This window comes from Cyprinodon tularosa, unplaced genomic scaffold (genome assembly GCF_016077235.1).
Source record: "Cyprinodon tularosa strain WSP-4 unplaced genomic scaffold, ASM1607723v1 ctg124, whole genome shotgun sequence".
NCBI classification, from domain to species: domain Eukaryota; kingdom Metazoa; phylum Chordata; class Actinopteri; order Cyprinodontiformes; family Cyprinodontidae; genus Cyprinodon; species Cyprinodon tularosa.
Window position 1 is genome coordinate 1,315,204 of NW_024038048.1, and position 17,341 is coordinate 1,332,544.

Consider the following 17,341-nt stretch of genomic DNA (forward strand, 5'->3'; position numbering starts at 1 on the left):
CAGTATTCTCTGTAGAGCGAGACGGACGTGTCTCTTGTGTTCATGGAGATCCTTGGAATAAATGAGAATGTCATCAATGTAAACAAACACAAATACGTTGAGGAAATCTCTGAGAACATCATTCACAAGGGCTTGGAAACAGGCTGGGGCGTTAGTCAAACCAAAGGGCATCACCAGGTACTCAAACTGGCCCAAGGGTGTCTTAAAGGCTGTCTTCCATTCATCACCCTCTCGAATTCTGAGGAGGTGATAAGCATTTCTTAAATCCAGCTTAGTAAAGACAGTTGCACCCTGCACTGGTTCAAAAGCTGAGGCGAGAAGAGGCAGTGGGTATTTGTTTTTAATAGTTATTTGGTTCAAACCTCGATAGTCAATGCATGGCCTCAGAGAACCATCCTTCTTGCCCACGAAGAAAAAACCGGCGCCCAGAGGAGAGGATGAAAGACGGATTATTCCAGCAGCCAATGATTCGTTGATGTATTTCTCCATAGTCTCTCTTTCTGGTTTGGAAATATTATACAGTCTGCTGCTTGGAAGAGGAGCACCGGGTAAAAGTTCTAGGGCACAATCGTAGGGTCTATGTGGAGGTAGGGACGTCGCACTGACCTTACTGAAAACGGGGGCTAGGTCGTGATACTCAGAGGGAACAGAAGAAAGGTCAGGAGAGTCCATCTCCCCCCCACCTCTAGGAGGCCCCGCCATCGGGGCAGCAGAACGAAGGCATGTTTCGTGGCACGTAGTAGACCAAGATTCCAGGAGACGTTTGGTCCAATTTATGTGAGGGTTATGCTTCTCCAACCACTCGAATCCGAGGACCAGGGGGGAACATGCAGAAGGAAACACAAAAAAGGTGATAGTTTCTCGGTGGTTACCTGACAGAAGTAGCTCGAGGGGCTGGGTTTGGTGGGTAACACGATGGAGTCTCTTTCCGTCTATGGCAGACACACTGAGAGGCTGAGACAGGGGAATGGTTTTAATCTGAAGCTGCTGGACGAGCTCAGAGTCGATTAGATTGCGCTCACAGCCTGAGTCGATGAAGGCGGAGAAAGAGAGACTCTGGTTATTACAGAACAAAGTAGCTGGCAGCAAAAGTCGAGGAGATTTACTTGAATTTATATGGCCCGCCAGACTCCTCATATCCTCTGGCGGGCCCCGGCTTTTGATTTTGCCGGGCAGGAGGCGATAAAGTGACCACTCTCACCACAGTATATGCAAAGTTTTCCAAGAAAACGCCTCTGTCTCTCCTCAGGAGAAAGCCTAGTGTGTCCCACCTGCATAGACTCATTATTCCTTTCGCCTGAATGAGAGGCCTGAACAGGCAACGATAGAGTCAGTGGCTTAGATCTCTGTGTGGACATCTGCTCTGTAGAGGGAGAGAGAACAGCCATATTATGAGTGGCAGAGGAAAAATTACTTTGCTTCTTGGAGGTGTTTCTGGCTCGAATTCTGTTATCTAATCTGATGGCGAGACGAATAAAATCGTCAAGGGAAGCTGGTTCATCGAGGGTAGCAAGTTCATCCTTGATTTGTTCATTTAAAGCCATGAAAAATGCCCCCTTTAGAGCGCTCTGGTTCCATCCGGAAGCTGCCGCTTTAACCCGGAAGTTAATTGAGAAATCAGCCACAGAAGAATTACCTTGTTTAAGGTTGAAAAGAGCTCTGGAATTGATCGTTTGGTCCGTCTCCTGGTTAAATACCTGGGAAAATTCAGCAATGAAGTCAGAAAAACGGCAATTTACACCGTCGTCGATGGCAAATCTTGCCTGAGCCCAATCTAAAGCTCTTCCTGTTAACTGAGAGAGGATGAACGATATCTTCTTGTGGTCTGAAGAAAAACAACTAGGAGAGTTCAGAAAAATCAGCCGGCACTGGAATAAAAAACCCTTACAATCTTTCATGTTACCAGAGAATTTTTCTGGGAGACTAGGACGGAACTCTGATGACGTCACAGGTTGTGACCTCGGGGGAGGAACTGGACCCGGAAATGGTTGCTGTGCTGATGTAGCATTAGCGCCATTGAAGTAGTTAACGTAGCCTTGAATAGCTTGGTTCTGTCTTTCAATATGTGCATTTAACTCACGTAAGGCCTGGCTGAATCCTTGGATTTGAGCAGCCTGTTCGTCTAGCCGACGGAGATGGTGATCTGCTGGGCCTTGAGTTTGGCCGCAGTGTTCTGTCATGATCGGTTCTCTAATGGAGACCCAAAGATGCAGAACACCACTGACGGACACAGGATGAAAAGTTTAACAAGTTTATTTGCATAAGCACACAATATGTCGATGACTGGTTCGGGCCTGGAATCTGGTTTCACCGGGGTCTGCGTGAGAGACAGCACAGTTAAGGACTGTTGACGGGGTTTTGGTTTCCAATGGTGCTCTGATAGTACCTTGAGGGTTCTTGAGGTTCTCCTTGGGAGAGTCACTGTTGGTTCTGGAGAAGGATGTGTTAGCAGAGTCCGTAGCTGCTTCAGCGTCTCACGTCCAATTTGAACAGACCTTGGCTTGGGTTTCCTAGCTCTTACCCAGAGCTGCTTAGAGGTTGACTGAGAATCTTCAGGGTTTGGCTCGGAGGGTCGGCTCGGCAGGTTAGCTCTTCCAGAGCTTTCACGGAGGAAGCTCGAGTCACCTAGAGGCACAGAGACAAACGTTAGAATCTGACTCGGGATTAAGGACATGGAAAAATCACTGAGATCAAGGCTTTAGCGCTGACCAACTGGAACAACACTGCGGCGTTGAGGTAAGGTCTGAAGGCAGCTTAAGTAGTGGATCCTCTGATGGTCTTGATGAGCTGCACCTGTGCAGGAGGCTCCCTCAGAGGATCCACGGCGGACTCTGCTGGAGAAAAATGGTATTTTCTCCAGCTCCCAACATTGTTGAGGACTTTTTTAAAAGACCCACCCTCTCCACAGTGTGAGCTGTAGCTGTGATGATTGAAAAAAATCGCACAGCGTATGCCCGGCTTTACTGTATCGACATACAACGGGGACGATGTAGTAGACTTTATAATAAACTCGGTTAACTGATTGTTCGGACAGATGAACACTGCTATTTGCTACCAGTTGATTACGTAACTCCTCCTCCACCACACGGTGTCTGCGCCTTTGTTTTGAGTCGCCGCTGTCTGGTAGCCACAGACTATTGCGACAGAAAGCCGCTGTGACAGCAAATGCTATAATGTTTTGCGAGGAGAGCTCTCCATGCAAAGCATTCTGGGATATATGTGCCTCTTCTGAGGCCTTTCTTTTCTTCTAATTCACTTCATAGACACTTTTTCTCTTGCGACCCTCGGCCATTTTCAAAGAACGGTTGTGAGAAAGGTGAGCTTCAATGACTGTCTGAAACCGTAGCTCACTGGAAGTGCACATGTGCAGAAAAAATATAGCTAACGGTGCAAGCAGTGAGAACAACCTTACATAAACATATCACCAGAAGTACTGACAATTAGGAGGAGCACTTATTTAGATGATCCACCCGGTGATAGAGATTGTCCTCTATACCTTTAACAGAAAGAAAGCAACAATTGTCGCAAATTTAGTTTGAAATTAGTTTCATTTGATAAAAGATTCAACATCTAAAGGGATTTTTCTGCCCAACTAGAACAATGTAATAAGACACAGATATGTCATGACAATCGAATTGGTAACAGTAAACCGGGATGGCAGCTGACTGCTAAGGAAAATGCCTCAGACTCTTTTTTTCATGTAAAGGTAGGGGATTGTTCTTCTGTACAGTAGAGATAAATATGACACATAAAACATAATTTAAGAGGATTTCAGCACTGCTTTCAATCTTCTTTCTTGGAATGTTGCATTATGATGTTACAAGAGTCGATTTATTTCAGCGCATATTTTGTTGTGTACTGTGTTAGAAGTTTTTAATCTTCTTTGTTCTTTTAGCTGTTCCTGGAAAATATATTATGTAAAAAAAAAAAAAACATAACTAAATACAACCAAAAAAGAAAGTCACATTTTTTATTTTTTTTTCATTTTCTCCAATGTATGCAAGATAAATCCTTGGATCAGTGAGAATAGAAGCCCTTCATAAGGACTACTTTGTAATCTACTGAGGTTGCTCTGGGAAGTAAAAGCCTGATTGACAAACCCTTTGTCAGCTCACTTGTTCCCTTTTACTGTACCTTCTGCAGTTCTTGCTGAGAGCCACAATCACTGATGATAAATACAGGTGCTGGTCATAAAATTAGAATATCATGAAAAAGTAGATTGATTTCAGTAATTCCATTTAAAAAGTGAAACTTGTATATTATAATCATACATTACATACAAACTCATATATTTCAGATGTTTATTTTGTTTAATTTTGATGATTACAAATGACAACAAATGAAAATCTCAAATTCATCATATCAGAAAATTAGAATATTACTGAAGACCAATAAAAACAAAGGATTTATAGAAATGTTGGCCAACTGAAAAGTATGAACATGAAAAGTATGAGCATGTACAGCACTCAGTATTTAGTTGGGCCTCCTTTGGCCTGTATTACTGCAGCAATGCGGCGTGGCATGGAGTCGATCAGTTGTGGAAACTGCTCAGGTGTTATGATGCCCGGGTTTGGGCTCTAATAGGGGCTTTAGCTCTTCTGAATTGTTGGGTTGGGTGTTTTGCATTTTTCTTACAATACCCAAGATTTTTTAGGGGGTTTAAGTCAGGAGAGTTTTGGCCAATTAAGAACAGGGATCCCTTTTGTCCTTCAACCAGGTATTGGTAGTTTTCAAACTTTGGTGTGAGGTGCCAAGTCCTGTTGGAAAATGGAAATCTGATCTCAAAAAGTTGGTAGTGCAGGAAGCAGAAGGGGCTCTAAAAATTTCCCGGTATGTGGTGCGTTAAAACCTGGAAACCTCAGAAAACACAAGGAAAAACCCCAGCAGAGGCATGGCATTCCCAAAAACCATCACTGACTGTGAAACTTTCAAAAATGGGACTTAAAAGCAAGTGGATGAAGTGCCTTCTTCTTTTCCTCCGGGTTTGGACCTTGTTTTCAAAGGAAATGCAAAATTTACTTTTCATCAGAGGAACTGATTTTGGGAAACCATCACTCAGCAGTCTAGCTTTTTTAGCCCTTCGGAGCATGTAGGGTAAGAAGGGGAAAAACCACAGGAATCCCGGTACAGACGAAACAACCATTGTACTTTATAAACCGTAACTGATGGTGGTGGACGATGATCTATTGATAAGTGATACAACTCACTCCACATGCAGTCACTCTTTGTGAATCCCTGTCTACCACAATATTGGACAGAAGGGTGGTGTATGTTTCGAAAGCTCTCCAGGATCTGGGATATATTCCTCTTGAGCCTTTCTTATTCTAATTATTCATAGACACTTCTTTTGCGACCTCCTCGCCCTTTAATGTGAAGTGAGCTTGAGACACTCACGAAGCCATGTGAAAAAACAGCCAGTGAACCTACTCTATCAGAAGATGATTGAGCCTTATGAACACTTTGAGTGTCTTACTACCTTGTCAAAGGTTGTCGCAAATAGTGAAATAGTTTTTGGATAAATAGATCAAAATCTAGACCCTCTATTCCTAATCACTGCCATTGGACCACCATTACAGAATCAGCCACTCATTTCTGCGTTGGCAAGGCAGCTTAGCTGCCCTGCCAGAAGCGGAGGAGCTTTGTCTCAAAAAGTGTCATCTGTCTGCTGACTTTATAGCTCTTTGCTTTCACAAAAGCCTTTATGTTTGATCTGAATGAGAGAGCTAAAACAAGACTTTAAAATAATTTAGGTTTAAAACTCTCTTGTTAACCATAAGGGCACAAATAAAATTAACTTGAATTTCATTATTAGAATGTTTTGCTGTCGGTACATTTAGTTGCATAAAAACTGACGGGTATTAGAAGATATTTACATAGGATAAAAATGGTAGACAGCGACATTCAAGATTGCTATGAATTAAAAAGTTTTGAAAACATTTTTAAACTTATTTGCTATTACATCTTATGGTATATTGAGGATAATACATTAGATAATTGTGCTGCAAAATAAAACTTAAAGCTTGTACCATCTGCAGATTTTTCATCTTTTCATTTCTGGGAATTGCACTCCATTTTTAAGTTAGTGTTGTGCAGCTTTATAATTTTCAGTTTTATTTTGTATAATCCTTCCAGTTAATGAGTATGACTTTATTTATATCTGTTGCTCGATCAGTGAAACACCAATTAAATACATTGAAGTTAAATTAAATGATTTAAAAGTGTATTCAAGGGCTATAATTCAACCTTCAATTGTTGTAAACCTGCAATATTAACTTGAACCATGTGAGGAAGTGAAAAGGAATTTGAATATCACAGATCTGCTACCTCCAACCTCTTTAAAAATTCAGAGTTACAAAATGATGGGAAAATTGTTTGTTTAGGATGTGAAGAGTAAGAGAACAAGCTTCATATTTAATGTAGAAGTATTTGTGGTATTGATTTCCTCTGGACAAGAAAACCAACAGGAGAAAGTGTTAGGAGGAAATATTCCTATTAAGTATGTCGATGAACACAGCAACACATTAGTATGTTAATCTCCCAGGGGGGGATATTTAATTGTCTTTTTCAATATTTTATACTTAGTAATTTCATTTTAAATGAAAATATATATGGGGAATAATTACAGCAGAAAACCAGATGCGAGTGAATTCACATCTTGATCACATGTTTCAGAGTGAAACAAATTGCCCTTTTTGGCACCCAATTACAGTTTCCTCCTCACCCACACTTGAAATGGCAATTTCCTTCTCAATGGGTCTCCAAGTCAATAAGTACCATTCTGATTTGTCCCCTCAGTGCTCAAGAGAGGCAGTAATTATGCAGACATATGGAGACACATCCAGTGGTACCTTTACTTCAAACCTATTTGGTTTAAAAAGAGAAACCAGCACAGAGAAGTGACTTTGAATTAGCAGAGCAGTTTATACATTTTCTAAGTTGCAGTAATTGTTGGATTTACTGCAGTCTGAATATATATATATATATATATATATATATATATATATATATATATATATATATATATATATATATATATATATATATATATATATATATATATATATGTTGGGTTTTAATCCAGAGAAATGTGAGTTTAAAAGATTTCTTTCAATGTTTCATATGTCCACACAATAATTTTATAATTATCACTCTAACAATATATATATGTGAGGGTGTGTGAATAAAATCTATGTGAATATATATGTGATATATATATGATTTTTTTTTCACATATATCTATCTATGTATCTGAAGTTTAGTTTAAAACATTTTAAGGCAATTTTACATGGTATAGCTAAGAAAAAAGAACGCTTTAACTACTGATCTTGCTCTTCTTTAATCAATACCTCCCTGCAGCTGCAGGAGACTCAGACAAAAGAGGAGACAAAACACTGGGGAACATGATTACACGGATTCGCCTCTCTGGGCTGACTTTTTAAAGTTGGCTTGCCTCTAGATGTCTTTGGAGAGTAAGATTTCTTTCTAACAAGCACACAAAAAGAAAGAGAGGGCATGGGAGCCTGGGAGTCTCACACGCAGAGGTTCACCTCGGTAGTCTCATCCCACAGAGACTAATGATTAAGGATGGGGTTAAATTGTGTGCCGGGAGGAATACAGCAGGATTTCCTTATTAATATTTGCTGTCATAGGGATTCAGCATTTTTTGTCTATGATTCCAACAGACTAAACTCCTGGATTACTGTCCAGCCTATGTCAGAGTCAAAGATAATTAGTTTTTTTCGGTTTGGTTTTTCCAGCCCCAATCACTATTGTGAGCCTAATGCAAACCACTGTGTGAGGGTGTGTGTGTTCATGAATGGTAACCAGTTACACTGAAGCCATCTGATAGTGGTGTGGTTTGGAGGATGATGGAGACTGCAGGTTCAAATTCCTTTAATTCTTAGACACCCATTCAGACAGTTTGTGTAACAAAACACAATATTCCAACAACAAGCAGTGTCCATGTGCATGTAACTCAGGAAAAGCACTGATTTACTAGAGATTTACCCTGCCAAATTCTAAATCCTGATTAGAGCCTTAGATTTTTGCATGTCATTTTGGTTTTTATTTCATGTGTATGTGTTTCTCCTTCTTTGTTGTCCATTACATCTTAAGATTTTGAAACCTTAAAATTTTTCAGTTTGTTACTTTGTTCTTTATGGTTTTTTATGTATTGGCCCCTAAACAAGAGAGCAAACAATCCTAATCAGTGTTACAATGGAATTTAAAGTAATACAGTAATTGGTTTTAAAGCCATTTCATTTTGTCTGCTTGATTAATCTTTGAAATGGAGAAAAGAGTCATGCAATGCAGATCAGAACACCTGGAAAACATCAGACTAGCTGGCATCATCATACATTTCAGATTCCAAATCTCTGTTGTGTGAAATATTAATCTCTACATCTGGGCTGTTGTGCACCCCTAGAGAGTTTTCAAACCAGCAGCAATTTGAGAGGAGAAGGGTAAACTTTTTAAGGTGTTCATTTATTTTTCCACACACAACTGCTGTATCCCTTGCTTTAGGTCTTAGGTGAATTATGACATTGACAATTTGTTCTGTCTCTCTCTCTCTCTCTGGGTTCAACAGAATGGTGAGGCATCCCTTTTTGAGGTGAACATCCGTTACGTCGGCGGGTTGCTTTCAGCGTACTACCTGACAGGAGACGAGGTAAGATTAATAGAAGTCTGTTGTCCTTTTTCTCTGGTGAGATCTGCTGCTTCCTTTATCTCCAGCCAGCCCAGTAGTTTGAATGATGAACACACTGTGTGAGTGTGACAGCAGTGTTTGTGAAAAGTAATGGGTCACCAAACTCCCACCAGAAAAAAAACTTTTATAATTTAGGCTCTTGATGTTTGAGTTTTTTTTTTTTTTTACTACCACTAAATAGATAAAAACTGTAACTGATATGGATCATATTGATTTACATTATACTGTAGGTTACCCCTACCCCTAAATTACATTATGTCTGGTCTCAGTTAAAATGACCAAGTTTTTATTAAATAGCCAATGGTGATTGTACAAAAAAGACTGTTTGTCAAAGTACAGTACCTTGAGAGATTTAAATTGATTTTCTTTAACTAGTTTAGGGTCTTTGTCATTCATTTAAATGCTTATTTTATAAACTGTAGACCCATTTACAGTAAAGTAAATGAGCCTGAATATGATTGACTGTTGAAATGTACAACTACAGAATTACTGTCAATTAAACTGGTTATGCACACAGGGATTCAAACTTTTTTGTGTGAATTTTTAGTTAAATGTTTTAAAGTTGGGCTTATTTTAATTAGCTTCTATAAAAAAATGGCTGGTATGTAAAATTGAAATACAATTGGTGCAACATTACACATATAAATTCATTTATCCCCCCATTGGATTGGCTTTTGAGTTGATTTGGTTCGTTTTTCAAAGGTATTAATGTAAAAATGATTTCAAATATGTACCCTATTAACCCTGGATGAATATGGTGTATTTGTTTGATTAATTTGTCCATCAGAAACTGAAAAACTCAAAAAAGTTTATTTGAAGTGAAGGCAAAACCAATATAAGTATGCGATATTACTATACTGTTTTACTTCTGTAATATTTTCTTCATCCCTGTAAAGTATTCCTCTCCTTCCTGTTGTCACTTTGTCAGTATAATACTCCCATATACAAATACACCTCTCTAGTATCACATTCAGGCAAAGTGTCCAGTAGCAATGCTGTAATACACTTAACAGGTTGAAGGCTAATTGTCATGTTAATCTAGTCAAGTAGTCTACCCTGCCATTAACTTCATAGCTGCCAAGTGGGCTAACGTTGTGCACTGTAACCTTATTTTTTATGCTTCTTTTCCCGTCTTAAACTTCCTGAAAAGCATCTGTTTGAGTTTATTTGAACATGTAATTTGCGACTGATACCACAACCTCAAAGCATAGCTGCTTCACTATGGCAACAGTGTGGCTGTGGAGACCCTTCCATTCCACACCTTCCCTAAAATCCCAAACATCTGTGTTTTAGGCACCTTTATACAAAGCCAGTTGTCACCTATTAGGTACACCTTGGTAGCTGTGGGTTGGAAGACTTAAGTGTTTAGAGCTGTCTAAACTTTGTGGAATGGATTGATCAACTTGACACAACCATTCCTCAGACATTTTGGTTTATGTTGATGATGATGTTAAGCCTTTCCTTTGCATCAATGATGAAAATCTCCCGTTCAACATCACAAAATTAATCTATTGGATTTAGATTTGCAGAATGTGGAGGCCATTAGAACACACAGAACTCTGTTCTGTGGTAATGAAACCAGTTTAAGATGATTTGAGTTTTATGACATGGTGAAATTTAGGCTATGGCATTTAAGTGGTGCTCGGTTATACTAATTTGGGCAAAGTGTACCAGTAAAATATGCCTCATGCCTTTACATAACTAACACAAGGTTTGATCCGGATGGGTCCATGCTTTTATGACTCTACCATGTAAATGTTTTATCTGAATAATAACCACAATAGAATAGGGGGCATTTTAAATCTGTCCCTTAAGGAGGCTAGCCCAGTGTCTTAGCTTCCATTAGGAACCTCCTCATCTTCTGCGATCTTCTGCTGTTGTGGACCCCATTTATTTTAGGTGTTGTGTCCTTTTTTTTTTTTAGCTTTTTCAGCTGCCCATTGGATAGTTTGTGTTTTTAGGACTATTTTTGTAAATCTACGATAGTTGCTTGGGAAAATCCTCAGGATCTCAGCAGTTTATTGGCTTGAATTGGTCGTCTTCGACACATCAAGATGGCTAAAGGCCTTCAGTGGCTGCCATGTGATTGGTTGCTTTTCTGTTGGTGCTTTTTACCAGGCAATGAAACAGATGTTAAGAAAATCTTTCTTTTTCTTTGACTTTAAATAACACAGTGTTCCTATTTTTAAATCTGGTTGGAAAAGAAAATTGACATTTATTCTAAAAAATGCTCAATTGTTATAGCTACAGGTTTAACTCCCCCCAGCTAGTGGGTTAACCTACCATCCAGAAGAAAACATGTGGCCTCTGCTTCCCTTTGCTTCCTTAAATCAAAAGCAACAATCAAAAGCTTGAATGATGCTGACCCTTATTTTTATTCTTTTTTTTTATTTTAATTTTTAACAGAGGTTTTTGAATCTGAGAAATATAAGCATAGGAAGAAGCAGTTATTCAGATCTACAGATACTGTAATAAGATCTGGCTACGCCAAAGCTCAGTTTCACACAACTTCACACTACTATATTGTGTTGATGTTAGCATTATAAAAGAATTAAATATTCACATATTATGCAACCATAAACATTTATAAAACGAGAATTATTAATAATTTTCATTCTTAATAAAGATATTTGTGAAGCAAATTTATTCAAGTTATCAATTTTCAATGAAAATGGATAAATTAATGGCCCTCCCAAAGAGTTTGTTTAATACATGTAAAAATGCCAGATTCATTATGCTTTGGCAAATAATAAAAAAGTAAATAAGAGGACAAAGGGGCGCTTTATCTTTCAGTGTCTCTTGAAATTTTGACTTACTTTCTGCTGTATAGATTTTCCCATCAGTTCACTCATGCACATGTTTTTTTCTCTTTAACTTTAGAGTAGAAACACTTAAAAATAAAAGTGTATAATACTTTTAACAGAAAGTCGTTTTAAATGTTTCTTGATGGCAAAAGACAGGAAGATTTAAATTTAAAGAATGTTTTTAAAGCTGTTATGATTGATCAATGGAACAGAGGTATTTTTAAGGAACACGGCCTTACGTCTCTAGATTTGGAATTTAACATTCACTTTGATTCTTGTTGGAAGCCTTTTATTCACTCAGCCTTATAAAACCGTTAGTGAATAATCCAAACTGAAGTTACACAAATTGTTTCAGAGCAAGCTCTTTTGAATTTAAGAGATGTCCTTGAAGCTGCCACTGGCAATTGAAAGAAGGTGCTTGGAGCAACAGACTGTTTTTTGCAGTGTCCTGTGTGCAGATGTGAAGCTGTGAAACTTTAAGGGTGCCAAACCTGGCATTGCTTTAAAAGAAATGTTCCTGTCCAGTAAGCTCTGGCTGGATAAATAATGGTTTAAGATTGCCTCTAACAACCACAGAGAACTAGAGGTTCAGTTCATTATCAGAATCTTTTCAAGTCAGTGGAGGTCAATATGTCACCATAATTAGCCTTATAAATCGAGCATGTTTGATTTTATTCAGCTGCAGACTGCAGTCAGAGGGAAGAGACCGAAGCATTACTAGATGCACTGACATATGAACATTCAGTCGCTGTAATGGTCATTGATTTGCAGGCCAACTGAGTTGAGTAGAGAGAAGCGTAAAATCGTCCACCACTGCTGAATGAGTGAAATGTGAATACATTACCAGAGCAGAATATTTTGTCTGCTCCATTATTCCACATTTGCTTGCCATTAAAGTCATTCAGAAGATGTTCCCCTATTTTGTTCACTGTTCCATGCAAATTTGTATATATGGGATCTCTGGTGGAACTTTCTAAAATGAGCATATAAAAGAAAAATCCTTTTCTTCAAAGATTCCTATTATCTTACAACTGCACTTAAACTAACTAATCATGAATTTTGAGCACCTTCTATAAAAACGTTTAACCTTCAAATTTTTAGGTCCTTTATTTAATGTTCGTCCTCTAACCAGTACTTTTTTGTTCCGTTTACATTCCCTGTTTGCACAATGCTACCCTTTCCTGTCTTAAATTACCAACAGACCTATTAATACTATTCATCCTATTCTGATATCCATCACATTGGTCTTTCATGGGTTTTTTTTGTGAGGGTTACTGACAAATTTATACCTGCCAGATCCTCCACTCTCCCCCATTAGAGACTTCCACCAGCAGTCGGGCGTTCAATTCGGATGATAAAACCAACAGATTGAAGGTCTGTCGCGGCTGCCGAGACTTAAATCAGCTGAGACACCGAGACTATTATGAGATTGTGGATCCAGTTTGACCAGAGGATATTGGACAGCTGGTGCTGCTGTAAATGATTGCTGGGGAGCAGGAGATGATTATGGCTCCTTGTGGGACACAGTTTGCTGGAGAAGTGCTTGAAGCAGAACGGCAACAACACCTGACCATTAATAACCTCCTGTTGTTTTGACCGTGTGGGATGTACTTTTAATGTGTGTGTTTTCTTGGAGCCCCAGAAGGCTAATAGCTGGTCTTTATGGAAACACTCCTTACAATGAATGTCTTGTTCAAAAGGGACCCAGCTGCTGCTGCCACCTTTATCATAATAACATCCTCCTGGTGAGGTCTAAGGCTTTTGACAGAATTAAAAAATACCATAAATGCTACTATTTTGTTTTTATTTAAATATTTAGAATTTTGCACCACTAGTGCCCTCTATTCACAGAATTTAGAAAGACATGGACAGAGAAAGACGAGAGAGAAGGAACAAGATATGCATCAAAATACACCAGATTAAGGATCCAATCCTGGAGCAATAGCCTCCGTCTAGCAGGTGCCGGCTTTAACTTTCTGCCATGTGCCATTGCTTTTCCTTATTTTTGTCTATGTTGAAATGATCTTACTTTTACTTTTTTTTTCATTCGATTTAAAGTATAGACTCGGGTTTCAAGTCATGACAGTATGAATGTTTAATACAGTGGTGGAATAAACTCCTAATAAATCTTTTCACCCTACTTTTCAAACTTTAAGTCATCTGTAAATGTTGTTAGCTCAGTAGTCTCTGATGAAATGAGCAAAATAGTGATTCAAGGATGTCTGCTGTTCAGAACCATTTTAAACAGAAAATGGAAGCTGTCCAGTCACAACGTACAAACTTTGGTCTAAAGTTCTGTTTTTAAAAGAGGCTGGTCAAATATGAGAAAAACTGGCTAACTTTGGAAGAAAGTAGGGCAAAGAAGCATTCTTTAGACAAAAACTCAATAAGGTCTAATGTTCTTTACAATTAGCAAGCCGACCCAAAAAAGCAATCCAGTTTAGGGGGTATTTTTCCTTTATTTCCCTTTTGATTGTGGATTAAAAAATGAATTAATATAACTGCAATGTTATTCTTTTAATAAACAGTTTTTTTTTTATCTTAGCAACAGCATGAAGAATATTAAATGATAGTTTTCTTTTTTCAAATAAAATCTTTAGTTGTACCTTTTTATTTCAACTTTATTTTTTGTATACTGTGAAACATTGAAATCATGATAGGTTACTCAAGGTGATCAAACTGAAATTTCATGCAGGCCTTTAACCATTACATGTAAATGCATGGTATACTTTCACAGTCAGTTATGATAGACCTGTCAAGGTCATAATGATAAAGATATTTTTTTTTCCATTGCTGTTAAACTTTTCTTGATGGATTTACTAATGTTACTTTAAAAAGAAGAGTTGACAGTTGGCAACCTTTCTTGCAAAGAATACAAATTATTTCTGTCTTTTTTGCATTTATCAGTTAAGCTACAGATTTTAGTGGTGAACAACAAAGGTTTTCTTTTTAAGAGAACAATGATAAAGATAAAGATACAGATACCAGGTAAACTCTAGATCTTCCAAAAACAATTATTGTTTTACCCAATAATAGTAAATTGCCTTTACTTGTCTTTTCAAATCAAGAGCCTCCAAAGCGCTTTACAATACCTGCAATAATGCACACACTCACAAACTGATGAGGATAAGCTACATTGTAGCTTCTGCTTCCTTTGGGCTCACTGACAGAAGCAAGGCTGCCATACAAGGTGCCACCAGGCCCTCTGACCACCATCATATAGATAGGAAACAAAAACAGAGATGGACTGAGCTGGGCTTTAAACCAGTGACCTCATGGTTACAATGTGCATCCGTCACCAAACACAATTATAGTTTCAGAAAAGAATTGCAATACAATACTTTTTAAAAGTTAAAATGGATTCAATCTATATACTATAAACTAAGCAGCTTTCAAGTGGATAAAAAGTTCTCTCTCAGTGTTACAAGTTGCACTAATGAGATTTTTAGCTCTCTGTTTATCTTGTTCTCACTCTTCTTGTCAGGGACATATATTTTTTCCCAACCAGTTTATGCAGGATGGGCTTAAAATATTCTAGCAAAGCATCACCTGAGACTTGCATAGCTTCATCATTTCTTAATGATTTTTCAGATTTGAAACGGCACAGAGCGAGTCTTCATAAATTCATGTCTTGCTGCTTTTTTTCTTCTGCAGTGTGGAATGCTTAGCATGTTTACTCACTGAAAATGACTAACATATATCTGGTAGCATATGCTCAGACAGCATTCAGAGTAAGAGAGGGAAACACTTGTCGTGTTTTTTTATGACACTCTAGGCAAATATGTATTTACTAGTTTCTTTTTCCAACATGAAATATCTGCCTGTTTTCTAAGCAAAGCAGGCAGAAAAATTCACTTTGACAGAAAGTTGACTGTTTTTTGTAAACATGGTAATGGGCTAATGTGCATTTTTGCAATCTAAGCACATAAAAAAATGGTGTTATCATGAAAAATCATCAACTCAAGATACTCGGGGTCTGGCCAAATCTATAGAAGACAGTAGACCAGTTAAAGCTTTCAGGATTTTTGTCAGGGGTTCCCTATACTGAATTTAAAATCACAGTTTAGGATGTAAACCTAATTTGGCTGCTACAGCAAACAGTGCCTGACTGGTTTATTATATCAGATATGGGCATCTGATGAGGAAAAAAAAAATACTGAATAAATAAAAAATAGATTTTTTATTGTCAATGTTGCTTTTGTTTAAGAGGTTTGTGGACTGCTATCTAAAAAATAATGCATCTAGTACATTGTATTTATCACACACAATAATAATGACTAATTTTTTTTGTTATTCCTTCGACCTCTCCGTTTATCCCTCCTGTTGGCTGCGCACGTTAAATATTGGTTTAAAAGTTTAGAAGTTGCTCAGGGTTCATTGTGTACCGACTGCTTCATCTGTAATAAAAGTTTTTCTCAGAACTTAAAACTCTAAAATCATCATTCAGTGTACAGACTTGCCCTCGTCCTTGGATTTCATTAAAAATTTATTCAGGTCAGTGAACTGTACTATTTAGAAATACACTCACTGAAGGCAAAATAAATGTTTTAAAATGGTTGCTTTATAAACTGTCAGATCTTACAACAATTGTCATACCTTGAGGAACAATGACAAATAAAGACTTAAACTTAAAAAAGGAGTTTTGTACATTTATATTTCCTTGTTCATACAAAAAACATTTCCAACGTATCTACATACTTCATGTAGTATTATTAACAACCATTCATTCCTCATTTATTCGCGTCTGTCTGTCTGTCTCTACATTGAGAACTTCTTTCCTCTTTCTTATACCCAGAACAGTGAACTGAAGGTAGACTTGCAGAGGGAAAGAGAATAAATTCAATCAGCCTTATGCAAAAATTGCCCGTGGGCTGAGCTGGGGCAGGAGGGAGAGAAGCAGGCAGCAGTCGGCAAAGAACTCAAATGATCATTAGATAGCAAAGGGAGTGATCACTGATTGTAAGAAAGTTGGGAACAATTCGGTTATCGTGCTCAACTAAACAACTGCAAGCGGTGTGTAAAAAAAGGTAAAAAATTAGAGCTGAGGGAGGGAAAAGTTGGAAAGTCTGGAAGTACTGAAAAGTAGTCATACTCACTAGGGGAACAGCAAATAAAACCTTCTGGTTCAGATCCATAATAATGGGATAAAATAAACAACACAAAAAGGCACAAGACTGCTTTTGTTGAAAGCTTTTATTTTTTTTATATTCTTACCAAAGAAGTAATTATTATTCTAAACAAGCTCCGATTAACACTTCAAACATTTTTGGCAAGAAATGGTATATAACATTATCACATTATCTTGCTGGCTTAGTTGAATGTGCTTCTTTTTTGTGTAGATCTAAACACTCTTATAATTCATATAAACATTTGTTCTGCTAAGTTCACCAATGACAGAAGAAACAACAGTTTAGTTTTTCTACTTATTTTAGTAGAGCTGTAGTTCTCATATTTTAGAGAAATAGAACTTTTTTACACCCAATAAGTCACATGTTTTCCTAAAACTGAAATACTGTTGTTTTCTTCAGGTAGCGACTCAAATAACCTCTTATGTTTGCTGCTGATAGTTATTCCAGGACAAAGAAATCAGCCTGTCAAAGACATCAATTGATTTCACCTATAGCTTTTGACATGCGGGAGGCAAAATCCTCACTGCAAGGCTTTCAAAACTTTTGTCTTTATGTCCTTCAGTGTTTTTTTAAAGCATCACCTTAAAAGTACCATAATCGTGGTTGCTTTTCGAGTCGGTAAAGGAAAGAGTTTGATTTGTTTCCCCCTTCTAATTTAAGTGACCCACTTCTGTCTTCAAATCCTGTTTTATTTTGGTTCC

General features: G+C 37.8%; 1 protein-coding gene across 1 annotated transcript in view; it reads left to right on the forward strand.

The window, feature by feature from the left end:
• The window catches only part of LOC119777460 (mannosyl-oligosaccharide 1,2-alpha-mannosidase IA), a 231,248-nt gene that overhangs the window by 153,391 nt on the left and 60,516 nt on the right, over window positions 1-17,341 (forward strand). Inside the window, exon 4 of the mRNA XM_038276344.1 lies at window positions 8,588-8,668. Coding sequence (XP_038132272.1) covers window positions 8,588-8,668 — 81 coding nt within the window. The remainder of the gene's footprint in view (window positions 1-8,587; window positions 8,669-17,341) is intronic.